We start from the raw sequence: 24,069 nt of genomic DNA, 5'->3' as shown, positions 1-24,069 counted from the left end.
CATGTCTGTCCTAGGCAGGCAGAGACAATCACACTAGGATCATGTCTGTCCTAGCCAGGCAGAGACAGTCACACTAGGATCATGTCTGTCCTAGCCAGGCAGAGACAGTCACACTAGGATCATGTCTGTCCTAGCCAGGCAGAGACAGTCACACTAGGATAATGTCTGTCCTAGCCAGGCAGAGATAGTCACACTAGGATCATGGCTGTCCTAGGCAGGCAGAGACAGTCACACTAGGATCATGTCTGTCCTAGCCAGACAGAGACAGTCACACTAGGATCATGTCTGTCCTAGCCAGGCAGATACAGTCACACTAGGATCATGTCTGCCCTAGCCAGGCAGAGACAGTCACACTAGGATCATGTCTGTCCTAGGCAGGCAGAGACAATCACACTAGGATCATGTCTGTCCTAGCCAGGCAGAGACATAACCACACTAGGATCATGGCTGTCCTAGGCAGGCAGAGACAGTCACACTAGGATCATGTCTGTCCTAGCCAGGCAGAGACAATCACACTAGGATCATGTCTGTCCTAGCCAGGCAGAGACATAACCACACTAGGATCATGGCTGTCCTAGGCAGGCAGAGACAGTCACACTAGGATCATGTCTGTCCTAGCCAGACAGAGACAGTCACACTAGGATCATGTCTGTCCTAGCCAGGCAGATACAGGCACACTAGGATCATGTCTGCCCTAGCCAGGCAGAGACAGTCACACTAGGATCATGTCTGTCCTAGGCAGGCAGAGACAATCACACTAGGATCATTAATGTCTGTCCTTGCCAGGCAGAGACAATCACACTAGGATCATGTCTGTCCTAGCCAGGCAGAGACAGTCACACTAGGATCATTCATGTCTGTCCTAGCCAGGCAGAGACAATCACACTAGGATCATGTCTGTCCTAGCCAGGCAGAGACAGTCACACTAGGATCATGTCTGTCCTAGGCAGGCAGAGACAATCACACTAGGATCATGTCTGTCCTAGCCAGACAGAGACAGTCACACTAGGATAATGTCTGTCCTAGCCAGGCAGAGACAGTCACACTAGGATCATGTCTGTCCTAGGCAGGCAGAGACAATCACACTAGGATCATGTCTGTCCTAGCCAGGCAGAGACAGTCACACTAGGATAATGTCTGTCCTAGCCAGGCAGAGATAGTCACACTAGGATCATGGCTGTCCTAGGCAGGCAGAGACAGTCACACTAGGATCATGTCTGTCCTAGCCAGACAGAGACAGTCACACTAGGATCATGTCTGTCCTAGCCAGGCAGATACAGTCACACTAGGATCATGTCTGCCCTAGCCAGGCAGAGACAGTCACACTAGGATCATGTCTGTCCTAGGCAGGCAGAGACAATCACACTAGGATCATGTCTGTCCTAGCCAGGCAGAGACATAACCACACTAGGATCATGGCTGTCCTAGGCAGGCAGAGACAGTCACACTAGGATCATGTCTGTCCTAGCCAGGCAGAGACAATCACACTAGGATCATGTCTGTCCTAGCCAGGCAGAGACATAACCACACTAGGATCATGGCTGTCCTAGGCAGGCAGAGACAGTCACACTAGGATCATGTCTGTCCTAGCCAGACAGAGACAGTCACACTAGGATCATGTCTGTCCTAGCCAGGCAGATACAGTCACACTAGGATCATGTCTGCCCTAGCCAGGCAGAGACAGTCACACTAGGATCATGTCTGTCCTAGGCAGGCAGAGACAATCACACTAGGATCATTAATGTCTGTCCTAGCCAGGCAGAGACAATCACACTAGGATCATGTCTGTCCTAGCCAGGCAGAGACAGTCACACTAGGATCATTCATGTCTGTCCTAGCCAGGCAGAGACAATCACACTAGGATCATGTCTGTCCTAGCCAGGCAGAGACAGTCACACTAGGATCATGTCTGTCCTAGGCAGGCAGAGACAATCACACTAGGATCATGTCTGTCCTAGCCAGACAGAGACAGTCACACTAGGATAATGTCTGTCCTAGCCAGGCAGAGACAGTCACACTAGGATCATGTCTGTCCTAGGCAGGCAGAGACAATCACACTAGGATCATGTCTGTCCTAGCCAGGCAGAGACAGTCACACTAGGATCATGTCTGTCCTAGCCAGGCAGAGACAATCACACTAGGATCATTCATGGCTGTCCTAGCCAGGCAGAGACAGACACACTAGGATCATGTCTGTCCTAGCCAGGCAGAGACAATCACACTAGGATCATGTCTGTCCTAGCCAGGCAGAGACAGTCACACTAGGATCATTCATGTCTGTCCTAGGCAGGCAGAGACAATCACACTAGGATCATTCATGTCTGTCCTAGCCAGGCAGAGACAGTCACACTAGGATAATGTCTGTCCTAGCCAGGCAGAGATAGTCACACTAGGATCATGTCTGTCCTAGCCAGACAGAGACAGTCACACTAGGATAATGTCTGTCCTAGCCAGGCAGAGACAGTCACACTAGGATCATGTCTGTCCTAGCCAGGCAGAGACAGACACACTAGGATCATGTCTGTCCTAGGCAGGCAGAGACAATCACACTAGGATCATGTCTGGCCTAGCCAGGCAGAGACAGTCACACTAGGATCATGTCTGTCCTAGCCAGGCAGAGACAGTCACACTAGGATCATGTCTGTCCTAGCCAGGCAGAGACAATCACACTAGGATCATGTCTGTCCTAGCCAGGCAGCGACATAACCACACTAGGATCATGGCTGTCCTAGGCAGGCAGAGACAGTCACACTAGGATCATGTCTGTCCTAGCCAGACAGAGACAGTCACACTAGGATCATGTCTGTCCTAGCCAGGCAGATACAGTCACACTAGGATCATGTCTGCCCTAGCCAGGCAGAGACAGTCACACTAGGATCATGTCTGTCCTAGGCAGGCAGAGACAATCACACTAGGATCATGTCTGTCCTAGCCAGGCAGAGACATAACCACACTAGGATCATGGCTGTCCTAGGCAGGCAGAGACAGTCACACTAGGATCATGTCTTTCCTAGCCAGGCAGAGACAATCACACTAGGATCATGTCTGTCCTAGCCAGGCAGAGACATAACCACACTAGGATCATGGCTGTCCTAGGCAGGCAGAGACAGTCACACTAGGATCATGTCTGTCCTAGCCAGACAGAGACAGTCACACTAGGATCATGTCTGTCCTAGCCAGGCAGATACAGTCACACTAGGATCATGTCTGCCCTAGCCAGGCAGAGACAGTCACACTAGGATCATGTCTGTCCTAGGCAGGCAGAGACAATCACACTAGGATCATTAATGTCTGTCCTAGCCAGGCAGAGACATAACCACACTAGGATCATGGCTGTCCTAGGCAGGCAGAGACAGTCACACTAGGATCATGTCTGTCCTAGCCAGGCAGAGACAATCACACTAGGATCATGTCTGTCCTAGCCAGGCAGAGACATAACCACACTAGGATCATGGCTGTCCTAGGCAGGCAGAGACAGTCACACTAGGATCATGTCTGTCCTAGCCAGACAGAGACAGTCACACTAGGATCATGTCTGTCCTAGCCAGGCAGATACAGTCACACTAGGATCATGTCTGCCCTAGCCAGGCAGAGACAGTCACACTAGGATAATGTCTGTCCTAGGCAGGCAGAGACAATCACACTAGGATCATGTCTGTCCTAGCCAGGCAGAGACATAACCACACTAGGATCATGGCTGTCCTAGGCAGGCAGAGACAGTCACACTAGGATCATGTCTGTCCTAGCCAGACAGAGACAGTCACACTAGGATCATGTCTGTCCTAGCCAGGCAGATACAGTCACACTAGGATCATGTCTGCCCTAGCCAGGCAGAGACAGTCACACTAGGATCATGTCTGTCCTAGGCAGGCAGAGACAATCACACTAGGATCATGTCTGTCCTAGCCAGGCAGAGACATAACCACACTAGGATCATGGCTGTCCTAGGCAGGCAGAGACAGTCACACTAGGATCATGTCTTTCCTAGCCAGGCAGAGACAATCACACTAGGATCATGTCTGTCCTAGCCAGGCAGAGACATAACCACACTAGGATCATGGCTGTCCTAGGCAGGCAGAGACAGTCACACTAGGATCATGTCTGTCCTAGCCAGACAGAGACAGTCACACTAGGATCATGTCTGTCCTAGCCAGGCAGATACAGTCACACTAGGATCATGTCTGCCCTAGCCAGGCAGAGACAGTCACACTAGGATCATGTCTGTCCTAGGCAGGCAGAGACAATCACACTAGGATCATTAATGTCTGTCCTAGCCAGGCAGAGACATAACCACACTAGGATCATGGCTGTCCTAGGCAGGCAGAGACAGTCACACTAGGATCATGTCTGTCCTAGCCAGGCAGAGACAATCACACTAGGATCATGTCTGTCCTAGCCAGGCAGATACAGTCACACTAGGATCATGTCTGCCCTAGCCAGGCAGAGACAGTCACACTAGGATCATGTCTGTCCTAGGCAGGCAGAGACAATCACACTAGGATCATGTCTGTCCTAGCCAGGCAGAGACATAACCACACTAGGATCATGGCTGTCCTAGGCAGGCAGAGACAGTCACACTAGGATCATGTCTGTCCTAGCCAGACAGAGACATAACCACACTAGGATCATGGCTGTCCTAGGCAGGCAGAGACAGTCACACTAGGATCATGTCTGTCCTAGCCAGACAGAGACAGTCACACTAGGATCATGTCTGTCCTAGCCAGGCAGATACAGTCACACTAGGATCATGTCTGCCCTAGCCAGGCAGAGACAGTCACACTAGGATCATGTCTGTCCTAGGCAGGCAGAGACAATCACACTAGGATCATGTCTGTCCTAGCCAGGCAGAGACATAACCACACTAGGATCATGGCTGTCCTAGGCAGGCAGAGACAGTCACACTAGGATCATGTCTGTCCTAGCCAGACAGAGACAGTCACACTAGGATCATGTCTGTCCTAGCCAGGCAGATACAGTCACACTAGGATCATGTCTGCCCTAGCCAGGCAGAGACAGTCACACTAGGATCATGTCTGTCCTAGGCAGGCAGAGACAATCACACTAGGATCATGTCTGTCCTAGCCAGGCAGAGACATAACCACACTAGGATCATTAATGTCTGTCCTAGCCAGGCAGAGACAATCACACTAGGATCATGTCTGTCCTAGCCAGGCAGAGACAGTCACACTAGGATCATTCATGTCTGTCCTAGCCAGACAGAGACAATCACACTAGGATCATGTCTGTCCTAGCCAGGCAGAGACAGTCACACTAGGATCATGTCTGTCCTAGGCAGGCAGAGACAATCACACTAGGATCATGTCTGTCCTAGCCAGACAGAGACAGTCACACTAGGATAATGTCTGTCCTAGCCAGGCAGAGACAGTCACACTAGGATCATGTCTGTCCTAGCCAGGCAGAGACAATCACACTAGGATCATTCATGTCTGTCCTAGCCAGGCAGAGACAGTCACACTAGGATCATGTCTGTCCTAGCCAGGCAGAGACAGACACACTAGGATCATGTCTGTCCTAGGCAGGCAGAGACAATCACACTAGGATCATGTCTGTCCTAGCCAGGCAGAGACAGTCACACTAGGATCATGTCTGTCCTAGCCAGGCAGAGACAATCACACTAGGATCATTCATGTCTGTCCTAGCCAGGCAGAGACAGACACACTAGGATCATGTCTGTCCTAGCCAGGCAGAGACAATCACACTAGGATCATGTCTGTCCTAGCCAGGCAGAGACAGTCACACTAGGATCATTCATGTCTGTCCTAGGCAGGCAGAGACAATCACACTAGGATCATTCATGTCTGTCCTAGCCAGGCAGAGACAATCACACTAGGATCATGTCTGTCCTAGCCAGGCAGAGACAGTCACACTAGGATCATTCATGTCTGTCCTAGCCAGACAGAGACAATCACACTAGGATCATGTCTGTCCTAGCCAGGCAGAGACAGTCACACTAGGATCATGTCTGTCCTAGGCAGGCAGAGACAATCACACTAGGATCATGTCTGTCCTAGCCAGACAGAGACAGTCACACTAGGATAATGTCTGTCCTAGCCAGGCAGAGACAGTCACACTAGGATAATGTCTGTCCTAGCCAGGCAGAGACAATCACACTAGGATCATTCATGTCTGTCCTAGCCAGGCAGAGACAGACACACTAGGATCATGTCTGTCCTAGGCAGGCAGAGACAATCACACTAGGATCATGGCTGTCCTAGCCAGGCAGAGACAGTCACACTAGGATAATGTCTGTCCTAGCCAGGCAGAGACAATCACACTAGGATCATTCATGTCTGTCCTAGCCAAGCAGAGACAGACACACTAGGATCATGTCTGTCCTAGCCAGGCAGAGACAGTCACACTAGGATCATGTCTGTCCTAGGCAGGCAGAGACAATCACACTAGGATCATTCATGTCTGTCCTAGCCAGGCAGAGACAGTCACACTAGGATCATGTCTGTCCTAGCCAGGCAGAGACAATCACACTAGGATCATGTCTGTCCTAGCCAGGCAGAGACAGTCACACTAGGATCATTCATGTCTGTCCTAGGCAGGCAGAGACAATCACACTAGGATCATTCATGTCTGTCCTAGCCAGGCAGAGACAATCACACTAGGATCATGTCTGTCCTAGCCAGGCAGAGACAGTCACACTAGGATCATTCATGTCTGTCCTAGCCAGACAGAGACAATCACACTAGGATCATGTCTGTCCTAGCCAGGCAGAGACAGTCACACTAGGATCATGTCTGTCCTAGCCAGGCAGAGACAGTCACACTAGGATCATGTCTGTCCTAACAAGGCAGAGACATAACCACACTAGGATCATGGCTGTCCTAGGCAGGCAGAGACAGTCACACTAGGATCATGTCTGTCCTAGCCAGACAGAGACAGTCACACTAGGATCATGTCTGTCCTAGCCAGGCAGATACAGTCACACTAGGATCATGTCTGCCCTAGCCAGGCAGAGACAGTCACACTAGGATCATGTCTGTCCTAGCCAGACAGAGACAGTCACACTAGGATCATGTCTGTCCTAGCCAGGCAGATACAGTCACACTAGGATCATGGCTGTCCTAGGCAGGCAGAGACAGTCACACTAGGATCATGGCTGTCCTAGGCAGGCAGAGACAGTCACACTAGGATCATGGCTGTCCTAGCCAGGCAGAGACAGTCACACTAGGATAATGTCTGTCCTAGCCAGGCAGAGACAGTCACACTAGGATCATGTCTGTCCTAGCCAGGCAGAGACAATCACACTAGGATCATTCATGTCTGTCCTAGCCAGGCAGAGACAGTCACACTAGGATCATGTCTGTCCTAGCCAGGCAGAGACAGACACACTAGGATCATGTCTGTCCTAGGCAGGCAGAGACAATCACACTAGGATCATGTCTGTCCTAGCCAGGCAGAGACAGTCACACTAGGATCATGTCTGTCCTAGCCAGGCAGAGACAATCACACTAGGATCATTCATGTCTGTCCTAGCCAGGCAGAGACAGACACACTAGGATCATGTCTGTCCTAGCCAGGCAGAGACAATCACACTAGGATCATGTCTGTCCTAGCCAGGCAGAGACAGTCACACTAGGATCATTCATGTCTGTCCTAGGCAGGCAGAGACAATCACACTAGGATCATTCATGTCTGTCCTAGCCAGGCAGAGACAATCACACTAGGATCATGTCTGTCCTAGCCAGGCAGAGACAGTCACACTAGGATCATTCATGTCTGTCCTAGCCAGACAGAGACAATCACACTAGGATCATGTCTGTCCTAGCCAGGCAGAGACAGTCACACTAGGATCATGTCTGTCCTAGGCAGGCAGAGACAATCACACTAGGATCATGTCTGTCCTAGCCAGACAGAGACAGTCACACTAGGATAATGTCTGTCCTAGCCAGGCAGAGACAGTCACACTAGGATAATGTCTGTCCTAGCCAGGCAGAGACAATCACACTAGGATCATTCATGTCTGTCCTAGCCAGGCAGAGACAGACACACTAGGATCATGTCTGTCCTAGGCAGGCAGAGACAATCACACTAGGATCATGGCTGTCCTAGCCAGGCAGAGACAGTCACACTAGGATAATGTCTGTCCTAGCCAGGCAGAGACAATCACACTAGGATCATTCATGTCTGTCCTAGCCAGGCAGAGACAGACACACTAGGATCATGTCTGTCCTAGCCAGGCAGAGACAGTCACACTAGGATCATGTCTGTCCTAGGCAGGCAGAGACAATCACACTAGGATCATTCATGTCTGTCCTAGCCAGGCAGAGACAGTCACACTAGGATCATGTCTGTCCTAGCCAGGCAGAGACAATCACACTAGGATCATGTCTGTCCTAGCCAGGCAGAGACAGTCACACTAGGATCATTCATGTCTGTCCTAGGCAGGCAGAGACAATCACACTAGGATCATTCATGTCTGTCCTAGCCAGGCAGAGACAATCACACTAGGATCATGTCTGTCCTAGCCAGGCAGAGACAGTCACACTAGGATCATTCATGTCTGTCCTAGCCAGACAGAGACAATCACACTAGGATCATGTCTGTCCTAGCCAGGCAGAGACAGTCACACTAGGATCATGTCTGTCCTAGCCAGGCAGAGACAGTCACACTAGGATCATGTCTGTCCTAACAAGGCAGAGACATAACCACACTAGGATCATGGCTGTCCTAGGCAGGCAGAGACAGTCACACTAGGATCATGTCTGTCCTAGCCAGACAGAGACAGTCACACTAGGATCATGTCTGTCCTAGCCAGGCAGATACAGTCACACTAGGATCATGTCTGCCCTAGCCAGGCAGAGACAGTCACACTAGGATCATGTCTGTCCTAGCCAGACAGAGACAGTCACACTAGGATCATGTCTGTCCTAGCCAGGCAGATACAGTCACACTAGGATCATGGCTGTCCTAGGCAGGCAGAGACAGTCACACTAGGATCATGGCTGTCCTAGGCAGGCAGAGACAGTCACACTAGGATCATGGCTGTCCTAGCCAGGCAGAGACAGTCACACTAGGATAATGTCTGTCCTAGCCAGGCAGAGACAGTCACACTAGGATCATGTCTGTCCTAGCCAGGCAGAGACAATCACACTAGGATCATTCATGTCTGTCCTAGCCAGGCAGAGACAGTCACACTAGGATCATGTCTGTCCTAGCCAGGCAGAGACAGACACACTAGGATCATGTCTGTCCTAGGCAGGCAGAGACAATCACACTAGGATCATGTCTGTCCTAGCCAGGCAGAGACAGTCACACTAGGATCATGTCTGTCCTAGCCAGGCAGAGACAATCACACTAGGATCATTCATGTCTGTCCTAGCCAGGCAGAGACAGACACACTAGGATCATGTCTGTCCTAGCCAGGCAGAGACAATCACACTAGGATCATGTCTGTCCTAGCCAGGCAGAGACAGTCACACTAGGATCATTCATGTCTGTCCTAGGCAGGCAGAGACAATCACACTAGGATCATTCATGTCTGTCCTAGCCAGGCAGAGACAATCACACTAGGATCATGTCTGTCCTAGCCAGGCAGAGACAGTCACACTAGGATCATTCATGTCTGTCCTAGCCAGACAGAGACAATCACACTAGGATCATGTCTGTCCTAGCCAGGCAGAGACAGTCACACTAGGATCATGTCTGTCCTAGGCAGGCAGAGACAATCACACTAGGATCATGTCTGTCCTAGCCAGACAGAGACAGTCACACTAGGATAATGTCTGTCCTAGCCAGGCAGAGACAGTCACACTAGGATCATGTCTGTCCTAGCCAGGCAGAGACAATCACACTAGGATCATTCATGTCTGTCCTAGCCAGGCAGAGACAGACACACTAGGATCATGTCTGTCCTAGGCAGGCAGAGACAATCACACTAGGATCATGGCTGTCCTAGCCAGGCAGAGACAGTCACACTAGGATAATGTCTGTCCTAGCCAGGCAGAGACAATCACACTAGGATCATTCATGTCTGTCCTAGCCAGGCAGAGACAGACACACTAGGATCATGTCTGTCCTAGCCAGGCAGAGACAGTCACACTAGGATCATGTCTGTCCTAGGCAGGCAGAGACAATCACACTAGGATCATTCATGTCTGTCCTAGCCAGGCAGAGACAGTCACACTAGGATCATGTCTGTCCTAGCCAGGCAGAGACAATCACACTAGGATCATGTCTGTCCTAGCCAGGCAGAGACAGTCACACTAGGATCATTCATGTCTGTCCTAGGCAGGCAGAGACAATCACACTAGGATCATTCATGTCTGTCCTAGCCAGGCAGAGACAATCACACTAGGATCATGTCTGTCCTAGCCAGGCAGAGACAGTCACACTAGGATCATTCATGTCTGTCCTAGCCAGACAGAGACAATCACACTAGGATCATGTCTGTCCTAGCCAGGCAGAGACAGTCACACTAGGATCATGTCTGTCCTAGCCAGGCAGAGACAGTCACACTAGGATCATGTCTGTCCTAACAAGGCAGAGACATAACCACACTAGGATCATGGCTGTCCTAGGCAGGCAGAGACAGTCACACTAGGATCATGTCTGTCCTAGCCAGACAGAGACAGTCACACTAGGATCATGTCTGTCCTAGCCAGGCAGATACAGTCACACTAGGATCATGTCTGCCCTAGCCAGGCAGAGACAGTCACACTAGGATCATGTCTGTCCTAGCCAGACAGAGACAGTCACACTAGGATCATGTCTGTCCTAGCCAGGCAGATACAGTCACACTAGGATCATGGCTGTCCTAGGCAGGCAGAGACAGTCACACTAGGATCATGGCTGTCCTAGGCAGGCAGAGACAGTCACACTAGGATCATGGCTGTCCTAGCCAGGCAGAGACAGTCACACTAGGATAATGTCTGTCCTAGCCAGGCAGAGACAGTCACACTAGGATCATGGCTGTCCTAGCCAGGCAGAGAGTGCCTCGAGAGAGGCTACATATTGGGATTTGCAGCAAATAAAAAGGCTTGGTGACACTGCGGCTTGTTCTGCTCTGCTCTGTAACGCCCCATCTGTCTCTCGTCAAGCGGGGAGAATGTTCTACTCTACTGTCAGAGGGAATTGGATGACCAGCGTTAGGGTATGCATCCCAAATGGCACCCTATTTCCTATTTCCTATTTCCTTACCCTAGTAAAACTGACTATCCTACCGATCCTCGACTTCGGCGATGTCATCTACAAAATAGCTTCCAATACTCTACTTAGCAAACTAGATGCATTTTATAATAGTGCCATCCGTTTTGTTACTAAAACACCTTATACCACCCACCACTGCGACCTGTATGCTCTAGTCGGCTGGCCCTCGCTACATATTCGTCGCCAAACCCACTGGCTCCAGGTCATATATAAGTCCATGCTAAGTAAAACTCCGCCTTATCTCAGTTCACTGGTCACGATAACAACACCCACCCGTAGCACACGCTCCAGCAGGTGTATCTCACTGATCATCCCCAAAGCCAACACTTCATTCGGCCGCCTTTCCTTCCAGTTCTCTGCTGCCTGTGACTGGAACGAATTGCAAAAATCGCTAAAGTTGGAGACTTTTATTTCCCTCACCAACTTTAAACATCAGCTATCTGAGCAGCTAACCGATCGCTGCAGCTGTACATAGTCCATAGTCCATCTTGGCCAGGTCACAGTTGCAAATGAGAACTTGATCTCAACTAGCCTACCTGGTTAAATAAAGGTGAAATAAAATCAAATTAAAATAAATGTGTAGCCCATATGGCTCTGGTCAAAAGTAGTGCACTATATAGGGAATATGGTGACATTTGGGATACTCCCTCAGCTTCTCTTCTCCACTTAAAGTGAGTGGCTGCGTTAAGAGTGGATGCCATTGTAATGACATTGGAAGGGGACATTGTTTATTTTTGGATGACATTTACTCAACCCGTAGGTGTAGAAAAAGAAACTATGATTCAATGTGGCTTTTAGCTTGATGTATGCAGTCATAGTGTAAGTCATTCTGCATGCATGTACATAGGTATGACCCACCTCTTTGACCATAGATTGGTAGACCAGTTGCTTGCCATGGGTAATATAGGCACTGTCTTTCACTTTACTGTGTACTGTACTGTACATGCGTTTTGGAAATCCATCTTTTTGTAAGCTGAAATTTGATGTGCTCTCTTTATTAAAGGACACCTTTCCTGACACGCTGGCATATAGTGACATCTGAGAGTGAATGATTGTGTGTGTGCGTGCGTGTGTGTGTGAGCGTGCACACATGCGTGTGTGTGCATGACGTGTGTGTTTTGGCAGATGAAGGGCAGTGTCATCAAACCACACATGACCTTTAAACCTTCAAAAGCTGGAGGAAAGGTCTCGTCCCCTTTCAGCTGCAAACAGCAGAACCTATAACGGTCATAAACTACACGACATCCCAACGTTCCTCAGTGTCTCCAATAGTTCTGATGTTTAATTATGTTGAATCTGTTAGTTTACACAAATACGTCTCTGTGCAAAATCATTACTCTCTCTATTACAGTGTGGACACGTGAGTCTGAATCGCACCACTGAAGCTGAACTAATAGGAGAGAGATGAACAGCCTGCGGTAGTCCACTGTGGAGTCCCTGCATGGCTGTTTCAGTAGACTGTACTTATTCAGTGGCCCTGTAGGGAACATTACGATCGCCTTCCCTCTTGTCCGACTTTACGTCAAGTGCACTTAATCCCATGTATTTACATGATCATTATATTTAGGTTCCGTTTAGGTTCAGCGCCACGTCATTTAAAGTGCTTCCACGTCTGTGTTCTGTTGCTAGAAGCCCAGGGGAGAGCAGGATTCTTTGCCTCTCTCCGTTTCTCTATTTCCCCCCCCAACAGTCTTTGTTTTATCCCTCCTTGAGTTTACCGTCGCTCTGCACCGTAAATAGATGCTCCTACTCTATGATGTACTTCCTCTCAGCCTCTTGCTGAGCTGTGTATTGATTGGTGGTGTGTGTGTGTGTGTGTGCGTGTGTGTGTGTGTGTGTGTGTGTGTGTGTGTGTGTGTGTGTATTACAGCTGCACAATTAATCCCCGTCCCCCAAAAAAATGAAAATCAATGTTTTTGCCTATATGATGCAGCCCTACTGTGTGTCCACCAGCCCAGACTAGGCGGTGGAACAGTTTCAGATGGTGGTTTCTCTTTACCTTTCCATGTATGTTTTATAGGAGTCGGAAAATAGCATTTACATAACCAGGACAAAACAACAGGCTATGCTACTGAAACGTCATAACTTCTCTCTTGCCCCTCCTCTGCCCCTGCCCAGGCGTTTGGCCAGACCTTCTCCACCCAGCGCAAGGTGGCTGCGGACGGGGAGACCAACGAGGAGACCCTCTTGCAGGAGTCAGCCACGAAGGAGGCGTACTACACGAGTCGCCTGCTGGTGATCCAGTCAGAGCTCAAACAGAGCCGGGCCGTCACAGTCAACACACAGGCTGACAACGAACACCTCAGTACCCTGCTGCAGGAGCTCAGAGAGGTGAGGCACCAGGGGTAAGAGGCCGGGGGGTGTGGTTTAGAGGAGACTCAGAGCAGTGGCTACTTACTATATACATGTATGCACAGTTATTGATAATAACCACAGGTCTTGTGTATTTGATAGTAGCCAGGGTTGTGTGTGTTAACTAAACCCTGGTGTTTGTGTCTGTCCTGTAGAGTAATGAGATGTTGGAGCTGCAGCGGAGCCGGATGAGAGAGGAGATCAGGGAATATAAGTTCAGAGAGGCTCGACTCCTACAGGACTACACTGAGCTGGAGGAGGAGAACATCACCCTGCAGAAACTAGTGTCCACTCTCAAACAGAATCAGGTGAGAGAACACAGTACATACACACGCATGCGGTTGCACACACACACACACACAAACGCACACCTACACGCGCATGCACACACAGGCACACTTACACATACATGTGGTTACACACACGCACGCACACACACACACACACACACACACACACACACACACACACACACACACTCACACTCACACACACACAATGTGTCCCCATCCCTAACACCACATTATGCCTCTCTCTCTCTACTTACCTCTTCCTACCCTCCCCCTTCCTCCCTCCTTCCCTCCCCCTTCTTCCCTCCTACCCTCCCCCTTCCTCCCTCCTTCCCTCCCCCTTCCTCCCTCCTACCCTCCCCCTTCCTCCCTCCTTCCCTCCCCCTTCCTCCCTCCTTCCCTCCCCCTTCCTCCCTCCTACCCTCCCCCTTCCTCCCTCCTTCCCTCCCCCTTCCTCCCTCCTTCCCTCCCCCTTCCTCCCTCCTACCCTCCCCCTTCCTCCCTCCTACCCTCCCCCTTCCTCCCTCCTTCCCTCCCTCAGGTGGAGTACGAGGGGTTAAAGCATGAGATCAAGGTTCTGGAGGAGGAGACCGAGCTCCTGAACAGTCAGTTAGAAGACGCCTTACGTCTCAAAGACATCTCCGAGGCCCAGCTAGAGGAGGCCCTGGACTCCCTGAAGAGCGAGCGGGAGCAGAAGAAGCATCTCCGCAAGGAGCTGGTCCACCACCTCAGCCTGTGTGACGTCCAATACACGGGCAGCGCCCACCTCACTTTCACCTCAGCTCCACCTAGTGGCACGGCTACGCCTGTCTCCGCCCTGTCGCCCAGCTCAGAGGAGCCGGGCAGGTGTAACGGGCATATACATGGAGGGTCAGGAACTGGGACGGGGACAGGGTCGCTGCCCAGGGCCAATGGAGAGTGTCGGGGAGCGGGGAGGAAAGGAGAGGGGATGGTGTCGGATCTGTTCAGTGAGATGAACCTGACAGAGATACAGAAGCTCAAGCAGCAGCTGCTACAGGTGGGTGGAGATGTACGGTTCACTCGGTTTGAATGAGTAGAGGGGCGTTTCGGGAGCCTCTGGAGTTTGGTGCTCAGATTTCTCAGTGTTATAAGCATGTAACAATGACATACAGGAGGATATCAGAACACTGTGGCAAACAAACATACTCATTCTAGCTCATCAATGTAAACATAAACAATATTACAAAGTGAACACACCGATGCTGTACAAATGAACACGTCTATATCCCCTCAGCAGCCCCATATTGTAGATGTAGGAATAAGTGTTGAATTATTCAGAGTGAGAGACTGCTGACATAACCTCACTGCATACAGCGCTCTCTCTATTCCTGCTCTCTCTCATCTCTCACTCTCTCTCATCTCTCATCTCTCTCTCTCTCTCTCTCTCTCATCTCTCATCTCTCTCTCTCACTCTCTCTCATCTCTCATCTCTCTCTCTGTCTCTCTCTCTCATCTCTCTCTCTCACTCTCTCTCATCTCTCTCTCTCTCTCTCTCTCTCTCTCTCTCTCTCATCTCTCTCATCTCTCTCTCTCTCTCTCTCTCTCTCTCTCACTCTCTCTCATCTCTCATCTCTCTCTCTCTCTCTCTCTCTCATCTCTCTCTCTCACTCTCTCTCATCTCTCATCTCTCTCTCTCTCTCTCTCTCTCTCTCTCTCTCTCTCTCTATCATCTCTCTCATCTCTCTCTCTCTCATCTCTCATCTCTCTCTCTCACTCTCTCTCATCTCTCATCTCTCTCTCTCTCATCTCTCTCTCTCTCTCTCTCTCTCTCTCTCTCTCTCTCATCTCTCTCATCTCTCTCTCTCTCTCTCTCTCTCTCATCTCTCTCTCTCACTCTCTCTCATCTCTCATCTCTCTCATCTCTCTCTCTCTCTCTCTCTCATCTCTCTCATCTCTCTCTCTCTCTCTCTCTCTCTCTCTCTCTCATCTCTCTCATCTCTCTCTCTCTCTCTCATCTCTCTCTCTCACTCTCTCTCATCTCTCATCTCTCTCATCTCTCTCTCTCTCTCTCATCTCTCTCATCTCTCTCTCATCTCTCTCTCTCTCTCTCTCTCATCTCTCTCTCTCTCTCTCTCTCTCTCATCTCTCTCATCTCTCTCTCTCTCTCTCTCTCTCTCGCTCTCTCTATCGCTCGGCCTGCCTCTCCCTTTTTCAGCCTCTTAAGACGATAAATAATAAAGGTTATCCCAGCAGTCAGATAAAGTGTTGTAGCACCAGTGAGAAGCTGTGGGATCAGCCGTTACTGGACCACTGGCTGTTACGTGGACTCTAATCAAAATGGCCGCCATTTTGTTTCATAGTGGGTGTCTCCTCTTCTGTAGTTTCCTCCAGCCCAGTTGGCCAGTGAGATGAAGATGCAGTAGGATGTGTGTGGCGTTGATGTGTGTCCAACCATTTACTGCAGTCCCTATAGGTGAAACTGCATCTCCCCACACATTCCCTCAGCCTCGCTCCGATTGGCTGGACTGGAGGAAAGGCTTATTTATATCCTCACTGACACACTAGACTATTGATTCACCCTCAGTAGTGTGCAAGGTTTACTGTACCCTCAGTAGTGTGCAGGGCTTAGGCCCTGCTGAAAAAAACAGCATAGACCAGCATACATTTCAAGCTGATCCATGCTGGTATTTGCTGGCCTATGCTGGTTAGTTCTGGTCAAGCTGGTCTGTCCAACATGGTCTAGTTGGGTATGATAGTTTACTAGAATAGTCTAGCTGGTTTTGCTGGTGACTAGCCTTCGCTGTGTTTTGGACACATACCAGTTTATGCTGGTGATGTTGGTATGCTGGTCCATGCTGGTCTAGCATGGTCTAGCTACCCTGACCATGCCCATCATTATTACATTTCCCAGCATGCTCTATTGCAGTAGATTCTTTAAATTGTCTCAATATCTCTCTTGTTTGTGGTGTTTTTGCATGTACATTGATTGATTAATTAATCTTATGCTACACAAAGATAAATAACATACATTTTTTCTAAACTAATACAATCTGTTAGTTGGACTTATTGCTCCAGTTTAGATAATTTGGGTAGTCTCATTTATTCCTCTTTCTGCCCCTGGCAGTCATTCTGAATGCATATCGTGGGTGAAGAAAAGTTACAATTATTGGATATCCCCACACTGGCTGGATTCCAATAGAAATTAAACATCACTTTTAAATCCAGCATGATATGAATTGATACTGGTTTTGCTGGTGACCAGCTTTTGCAGGTCACTGTGTCCAAAACACAGCAAAGGTAGGTCACCAGCAAAAACACAGCGAAGGCTGGTCACCAGCAAAAACACAGCGAAGGCTGGTCACCAGCAAAAACACAGCGAAGGCTGGTCACCAGCAAAAACACAACGAAGGCTGGTCACCAGCAAAAACACAACGAAGGCTGGTCACCAGCAAAAACACAGCGAAGGCTGGTCACCAGCAAAAACAGAGCGAAGGCTGGTCACCAGCAAAAACACAACGAAGGCTGGTCACCAGCAAAAACACAGCGAAGGCTGGTCACCAGCAAAAACACAGCGAAGGCTGGTCACCAGCAAAAACACAGCGAAGGCTGGTCACCGCAAAAACACAGCGAAGGCACCAAGAAATCAGAGTGAAGGTTGGTCACCAGCAAAATCAACACCTATGCTGGACCAGCCTATGCTTGTCTGTGCTGTTTCTTTCAGCGGGGGGGTGGCCTAAGGGATGAGGTGGACTGTGCTGAGTGTGCAGGGAAATGATGCAGCTTATTTAAGGTTGTGGGGCTGGAGATGATAAGAAAGCTACTAGTTTAACAATAGGCTGAAAATAGCTGTTTGTGTGTGTGTGTTCATAGGCAGAGCGGGAGAAAACAGGGCTGTTGATCAGCCTGCAAGAGTGTCAGACGCAGCTGCAGCATACACAGGGTGCCCTGAACGAGCAGCACGAGAGGGCACTCCGCCTCAGCGAGAGAGTCACCGCCCTCAGGCACCTGCACCGGGAGGCCCATCTCGCCCAGGAGGCCCAGCACGACCAGGAGGCCCACCTCAACCGAGAGGCCCTGATGGAGCAGGGAGAAGAGGAAGAGGAGGAGAAAGAGAAGGGATTAATACACAGCAGGGGCCAGGCATTCTGCCACCAGACGCCAGGTCTGGAAATCCTCCAGTGTAAATACAGGGTGGCTGTAACCGAGGTGGTCGAGCTAAAGGCTGAGCTGAAGTCGCTGAGAGAGAGGTACAACCAGTGTGTGGAGGGCGGGGTGGAGGAGAGGACGCGCGGAGAGGCCCAGCACAGATCTCTGGAGCAGCAGGTGGGGAGGCTGGAGAGGAGCTGCCGGGAAGGTAGGGAGAAGGTGGGGGGCCTGGAGACGGAGCTGAGAACAGCCAAGAACATGGCCAGCGAGAGCCAGGGGGCGCTCAACGCAGCACAGGACGAACTGGTCACCTTCAGCGAGGAGCTGGCTCAACTTTACCACCACGTCTGCCTCTGTAACAATGAGACGCCCAACCGGGTGATGCTAGACTACTACAGACACGGCAGAGGACTAAGGGGTATCAGTGCCTCGCTCAAGGGTGACGACACCCGCGTTCTACTCACGCCCCGCCTCGCCCGGCGGCTCGCAGCCGTTGCCGCAGCAACCTCTTCATCCACGGCGGAGTCTCGTAGCCCCTCGGAATCTCCATCCAAAGAGCGGTTGTCAGGAGAGGGAGGCCGGGACGGGGGGAGGGACAGAGACAGTCCTGTACCCCGCACCCCTCCTACGGGGTCCCCCAGCATCAGTGCCTCTTCCTCATCTTCATCATCATCATCGTCGCCTGCGGTAGAGCCAGCTGGAGACCTGCGTAGGGAACCCATGAACATCTATAACCTCAACGCCATCATCAGAGAGCAGGTGACTCCGTTTGAATCATTTGAATGAACATGTCAAACAGAATATAGTTTCACTCTTCGTAGTACATTCACTAGCAAGCATATATCATCACACCTTTTGATTTCATTGGCAGTTCAAACCTGAAACAGTTTATCACAGTTTGTATGCCAGGTGTCACCTTTAACCTTCCAAATGGTCATCATGAAGCTAACAGACACAGATTCCAGTGTATCTGACTGACAACATTAGCTAATGTTCGCTAACAACCTCCCTTGATGAACATGCTGCAGGTGAGGCACCTCCAGAGGGCAGTGGACCGGTCACTCCAGCTGTCCAGACAGAGGGCTGCAGCCAGGGAACTGGCCCCGCTGTTTGACAAGGACAAAGAGGCCTGTATGGAGGAGATACTGAAGCTCAAGTCCCTGCTCAGCACCAAGAGAGAACAGATAGCTACCCTCAGACTGGTGCTCAAAGCGAACAAACAGGTCAGACATGGATATGGTATCCGAGATATGGATTCGCTGTCTAACACGGCCTTGCTAGAATCTACTTTGAGGCTGGTCCCAAGAAATCTCAGAAAGCTGTAGATGGTTCTCACCAGGCTACGGTAGCCATTAGGATATATAGAGTATATAGAGACTGCTGTCACAGTCACACTAATGTCCTCATTTTGAATGTTCAATTGTCTTCTAACTCACTTGGGGAGAAATGTATTCTGACTTCAATGGGGCTTTCTGGTTAAATAAAGGTGAAAGAAATGTCCCTGTTCCCTTGTTCTTGCAGACTGCAGAGAATGCCCTGGCCAACCTGAAGAGTAAGTATGAGAATGAGAAGCACATGGTGACAGACACCATGATGAAGCTAAGGAACGAACTGAAGGCCCTGAAGGAGGACGCTGCCACCTTCTCATCGCTCAGAGCCATGTTCGCCACCAGGTGACTATTTCCCTCCTCGCTCTATCCCTTCATCTCTCTTTCTTTTATTGAATTTTTACTGTTCACTACCAGGGGAGAGACCAAGGACCAGGGATAGATTGTTGAAGGGATAGACTAGTTCTACATCCTGACTTTACTATTTCTCCCCGGCTCTCTCCATTCTTCTCTACTTCTTCTTCTGATCACGTTATTTCTTCTGAACCCATCTCCACCTACACTGTGTAACCAAAACTTTTTTGCAAGCACCCAACCCCTCTCCTTGAAACTTCTCAGGTGTGACGAGTATGTGACTCAGCTGGATGAGATGCAGAGGCAGCTGGCTGCGGCGGAGGACGAGAAGAAGACGCTCAACTCGCTCCTGCGGATGGCCATCCAGCAGAAACTAGCCCTGACCCAGCGTCTGGAGGACCTAGCCTTCGACCAGGAGCAGTCGCACCGCACCCGCGGCAGCAAGGTGGCCCGCATGAAGAGCAGCACTCCCAAAGTAAGTCCTGCTCCTCCCTCCAGCCCCACCACCGGCGCTGGCGCCCCCTTAAACTTGACCTCTGCTACTACAGACACCCTAGCTCTGAGCTCCCCTACGTCACATCATAGACACTCCGTCAGCCCCTCCTCCACGGCCCCCTCAGGCCCCAAAGTACCAGGCAGCCCCCCCTCCCTGGAAGCGCTCTCCTCCTCCTGGACCCCCCCATCCACTCCCCACATGCTGGATCACTCCCAGTGGGCACTGGGTGTCCGGACGTTAGAGGTCGACTCCCACAGTTTTAGTTTAGAACGCAGCAGTACTGGGCTGTCCAGGCATTACTCCTCAGACTCACGGCCGTCTCCTGGCAGGGGTGCTCAGCCTGGCTCGGCTCCCTCCTCCCCCTACCGTTCTCCCATACTGGGGTCTCGCCGGCTGACATGGAGCTCCCCTCGAACTCGCCCCCTTACCAACCTGACACGTACCTCAGCCCTTTATACCCCCTCTTCTTACACCCCTCGTAGTTCCTATATCCCTTCTAGTTCTTACACCCCTTCCTCCCTTTATACCCCCTCCAGTTCCTATACCCCTTCATCTGCTCATTACTCTCCTTCATCATTAACCCCACCCTCGTCGTACACCCCCCACACTTCATATAGTCTCACCAGCAGCTACAGTCCACTCTACCCTAGGTACTACGGTTCCCATCGGCCCCCTCACTGACACTAAACCACAGTTCCCATTAACCTCCTCACTGACAACACTACAAATCCCATGAGTCCCCTCTCTAAACAGAACTACAGATTCCATCGGCACCTTCGCAGACACTAAGCTACCATTCCCATCAATCTCCTCACTGACACTACTACAAATCCCATCAGCCTCTTTAATGATGCAAAACTAAATTTCCCATCGGCCCCTGGGAGAGTGGGTGGGGCTCACAGAGAGGAGGACAGACTGGTTTCCTGTTTCTTGTGCCTAAGCATCTGGCCTCGATGCAGCATGTGGATGTGGCTCTGTATCGGCGCGAATGTTCAGACTGACTCTGCTCAGGGATTTAACACAACATGGAGCACAAGTGGCCCTGCCTTCCTCTTATTCACAGACTGTTGATCGGTCTAAGCTACAGGAGAGACAGGACACTTTACAGACTATACATACACAGTAGTTTTGGTCTCGCCCTTTAAATCAAGTCGCCATCCACACAAGCAAGTGAATATGTGTGCAGGACCTTACTGCTGTATGGAAAGACGGATGAGAAGGATGTCTAGGTTAACTGGACATTTGAAGGAATTTGTTCACATGTTGGACTGAGGTCTCCACAGATCAACCACTTGACAGTGTTATTCGCTCTCTCTGTTTTTAATGAAAATCACAGATACTGTAACCAAATGTCATTCAAAGCAAGTATTGGATAAGACAGATCAATGATTATGGATTGTTTGCTATTTTTAATTGTTCAGTTATTACTCACAGCTCTGTACACACTGTCCTCACAATATTATTGCAGTCATCCTCACATCTGCAATGTAAACCTGGCACATATTTGGAGTCTAGCACCACCCAATGGCAGTTTGTAATATCACTGTATATTTAGAATTTAGACTGAAGACGAGGTTGAATATCATATTAAACCTGTAACATAAATGACCTGGAATCAGCACACCATGATGGTTGTAATGTTAGCGTTATGAGACAGAGCGAGATGGGTGATTCTGGGTTTCATATCAGTAGGCGAGACAGACAGTGAGCTGTGGCTACGTAGCACCCCTAGTGCCTCGGAGGGTAACTCCAGAGGAACACAGCAACATATATGGATGAATGTCATCGATAGAAAACTCACTTACCACCAAACTCAGGGAAGCTGACACACACACACTTTTAAACTGGGGTTCAACAAGGATGTATTGTTAACCAGAATTTTCCTTACGCTGATCTAGAAATATAGACCAACATTTGAATGACATTTAGGCAATGGGTTAGTTAGTGTAGAGCTACTGTATGATGCATAGATGGGATTCCACAGTTTCTGCACATGTGAGTGTGTCACCTGTGTATGTGTGTGCCTTAACAACTACAGCACCTGATCAGTACAACCTGATCATGCCAACAACAACAGTTTTCATATTGTTTTTTTGACCCTATCCAATAGGTTAGAATGGACAATAACAAAGCCTTGCCAGATGATCGGCGTAAGTGTCTGTAAGCAGTGCTCTTGATGAGGGATACACTGCTACTGGGTGTTGGCCAGTGAATAGCCTTTGCCAACTTTGGCCCAATCCATGCACAGTTTGGTTTTGACGGGAAGAACTAAGGGGGCGTGGCTGACGTGCAAACCGATATTTAATGTTTGAATTGGTTAAAATGACGTTAAGGTTATGAGTTTGGTTAAGAGTCAGTTATAGATGTTGTGCTAGTTGTGCTGTCAATGGGATGCTGGTCAGAAAAGTCTCCTTAGTCTCTCCCTGTTTTGACTCCCCTCTCTAGTATTGACCCAGTCCAGTCTCCCCCTCCCCCGCCAGTCCCAAATCTGGAGCCCAGAGTACCACAACAACACTGTGTGTCTACACTCTAACAATCCCAGTCTCCATTGGTTCAAGTGATCTACATGTTGTTATAACAGGCAACATGGAGCAAAAAAAAACGCATTTGACAGGACTCCTCTCAGCTACATTGTTGACAACGTTAGGTGAACATTTACATATTTCTCACAACAGAAATACTTACTGTTCTTGCACTCATTGTTGGGCTGATTGAGCTGGTGGAATGTTAATGGTGACTGTACAGAAACACAATGAACACTGTAGATTTGGCGTGGGAACCACCTCCGTGACCTTCATGTTTTAATACAAGGAGTTTGTATTACTCTGTTTCATTCATTACCCTTCATCACGTTCGCAATTACTTGACATGAGTCTGTCCTTCACTCCAGTTTCTACATCTGCACCATCTACCTGCCTTGACACAACACTGTATGCCTGTTACTTTGAGCAGAACACCTTTGTAGTTGTAGTATAGGTTATAATATGGAACATTTCCATCATAGGGTAAATTAGCTGGATATAGATATTTTCTGCAATAAGGGAATGAAAAGTGAAGGATTGTCAAATATCAAATAGATGCTAGGGGTCGCCGTCTTAGCTTCTCAAGAAAGGAAACCAGTGTGACCTCCTCTCTGTGAAACCCTCCTCGTTCCGCCCGACTCGCACTCTCCAATATACACACACACACACACACATCAGACACCCACCAAACTCATTCCTGTTTTCGGTCCCGCGACATCATAATTCCATCCGTAAATGCAAGAGGATTTTAATCCTGTCAAATGCGTTTTTGACCTCCTTCCCCTTTCCAATGTATTGGTTTCCCACCGCATCTATTGGCCTGTGATTTCTCCCTCTATGTGAATACAGTGAATGCCATTTTCCTCTTCTGCTCTCTGTTTCAGGCGTCTTTCATAATGTGGAACATTGTCAATCTAAACATCCTTGCCTGTGCTAACGCCATATCCATTTCCAGGCAGACTGTTAATAGTTACCACTGATTGTCAGCCTGTTAGCTTTTGAGCACTTTATATGCATGTGTATATAACACAGGGTATTGGAAAGCTGTGTGCTGTGTACAGTGCTATGTTCATACTCTTCGTATATACTGTAAATATCATGTATAAATGACCTGTATTTTGTGTGTCGTCATCTTTTCTGTTTTGAGTGGCCTTGAGCATCTCTCTCATGTGTTCTAGGGAGGAATTCCTTATAATCTCAGTTTCATGAAGTTGCTGTTGTGTGTTCCACCCAGATATGCATAGGCCTACTTTACACAGCCTGCTCAGTTATTGCACAAGCACACGGGTTCATCATAGCATACTGTAAGCGTACATTCCATTGAACAGTACAATATATAAAATAAATGAGTTGTTAGGCGTTTGGGAATATTTAAGAATAGGAACATTATTGAAGATTTTTTTTTCACTATATGTACTTCTTGAAAACGCTGGGTGATGGGG

The 24,069-nt window shown here is 49.5% G+C and overlaps 1 protein-coding gene across 4 annotated transcripts in view; it reads left to right on the top strand.

The window, feature by feature from the left end:
- Positions 1-24,069, top strand: part of LOC110500189 (protein bicaudal D homolog 1) — a 71,161-nt gene that overhangs the window by 44,228 nt on the left and 2,864 nt on the right. For 3 of the 4 annotated variants that reach the window (XM_036957550.1, XM_036957552.1, XM_036957551.1), the window contains exons 2-8: positions 13,297-13,509; positions 13,686-13,838; positions 14,362-14,838; positions 17,652-18,686; positions 18,956-19,150; positions 19,449-19,600; positions 19,874-20,084. In XM_036957550.1, the coding sequence (XP_036813445.1) occupies positions 13,297-13,509; positions 13,686-13,838; positions 14,362-14,838; positions 17,652-18,686; positions 18,956-19,150; positions 19,449-19,600; positions 19,874-20,084 (2,436 nt within the window). Of the gene's footprint in view, positions 1-13,296; positions 13,510-13,685; positions 13,839-14,361; positions 14,839-17,651; positions 18,687-18,955; positions 19,151-19,448; positions 19,601-19,873; positions 23,749-24,069 lie in introns of those variants that run through there. The other variant, XM_036957549.1, reaches the window with a different exon arrangement.

Source organism: Oncorhynchus mykiss, chromosome 21 (assembly GCF_013265735.2).
Source record: "Oncorhynchus mykiss isolate Arlee chromosome 21, USDA_OmykA_1.1, whole genome shotgun sequence".
Classification (NCBI taxonomy): domain Eukaryota; kingdom Metazoa; phylum Chordata; class Actinopteri; order Salmoniformes; family Salmonidae; genus Oncorhynchus; species Oncorhynchus mykiss.
Note: the sequence above shows the minus strand (reverse complement) of the source record. Positions and strands in the feature narration are given on the sequence as shown.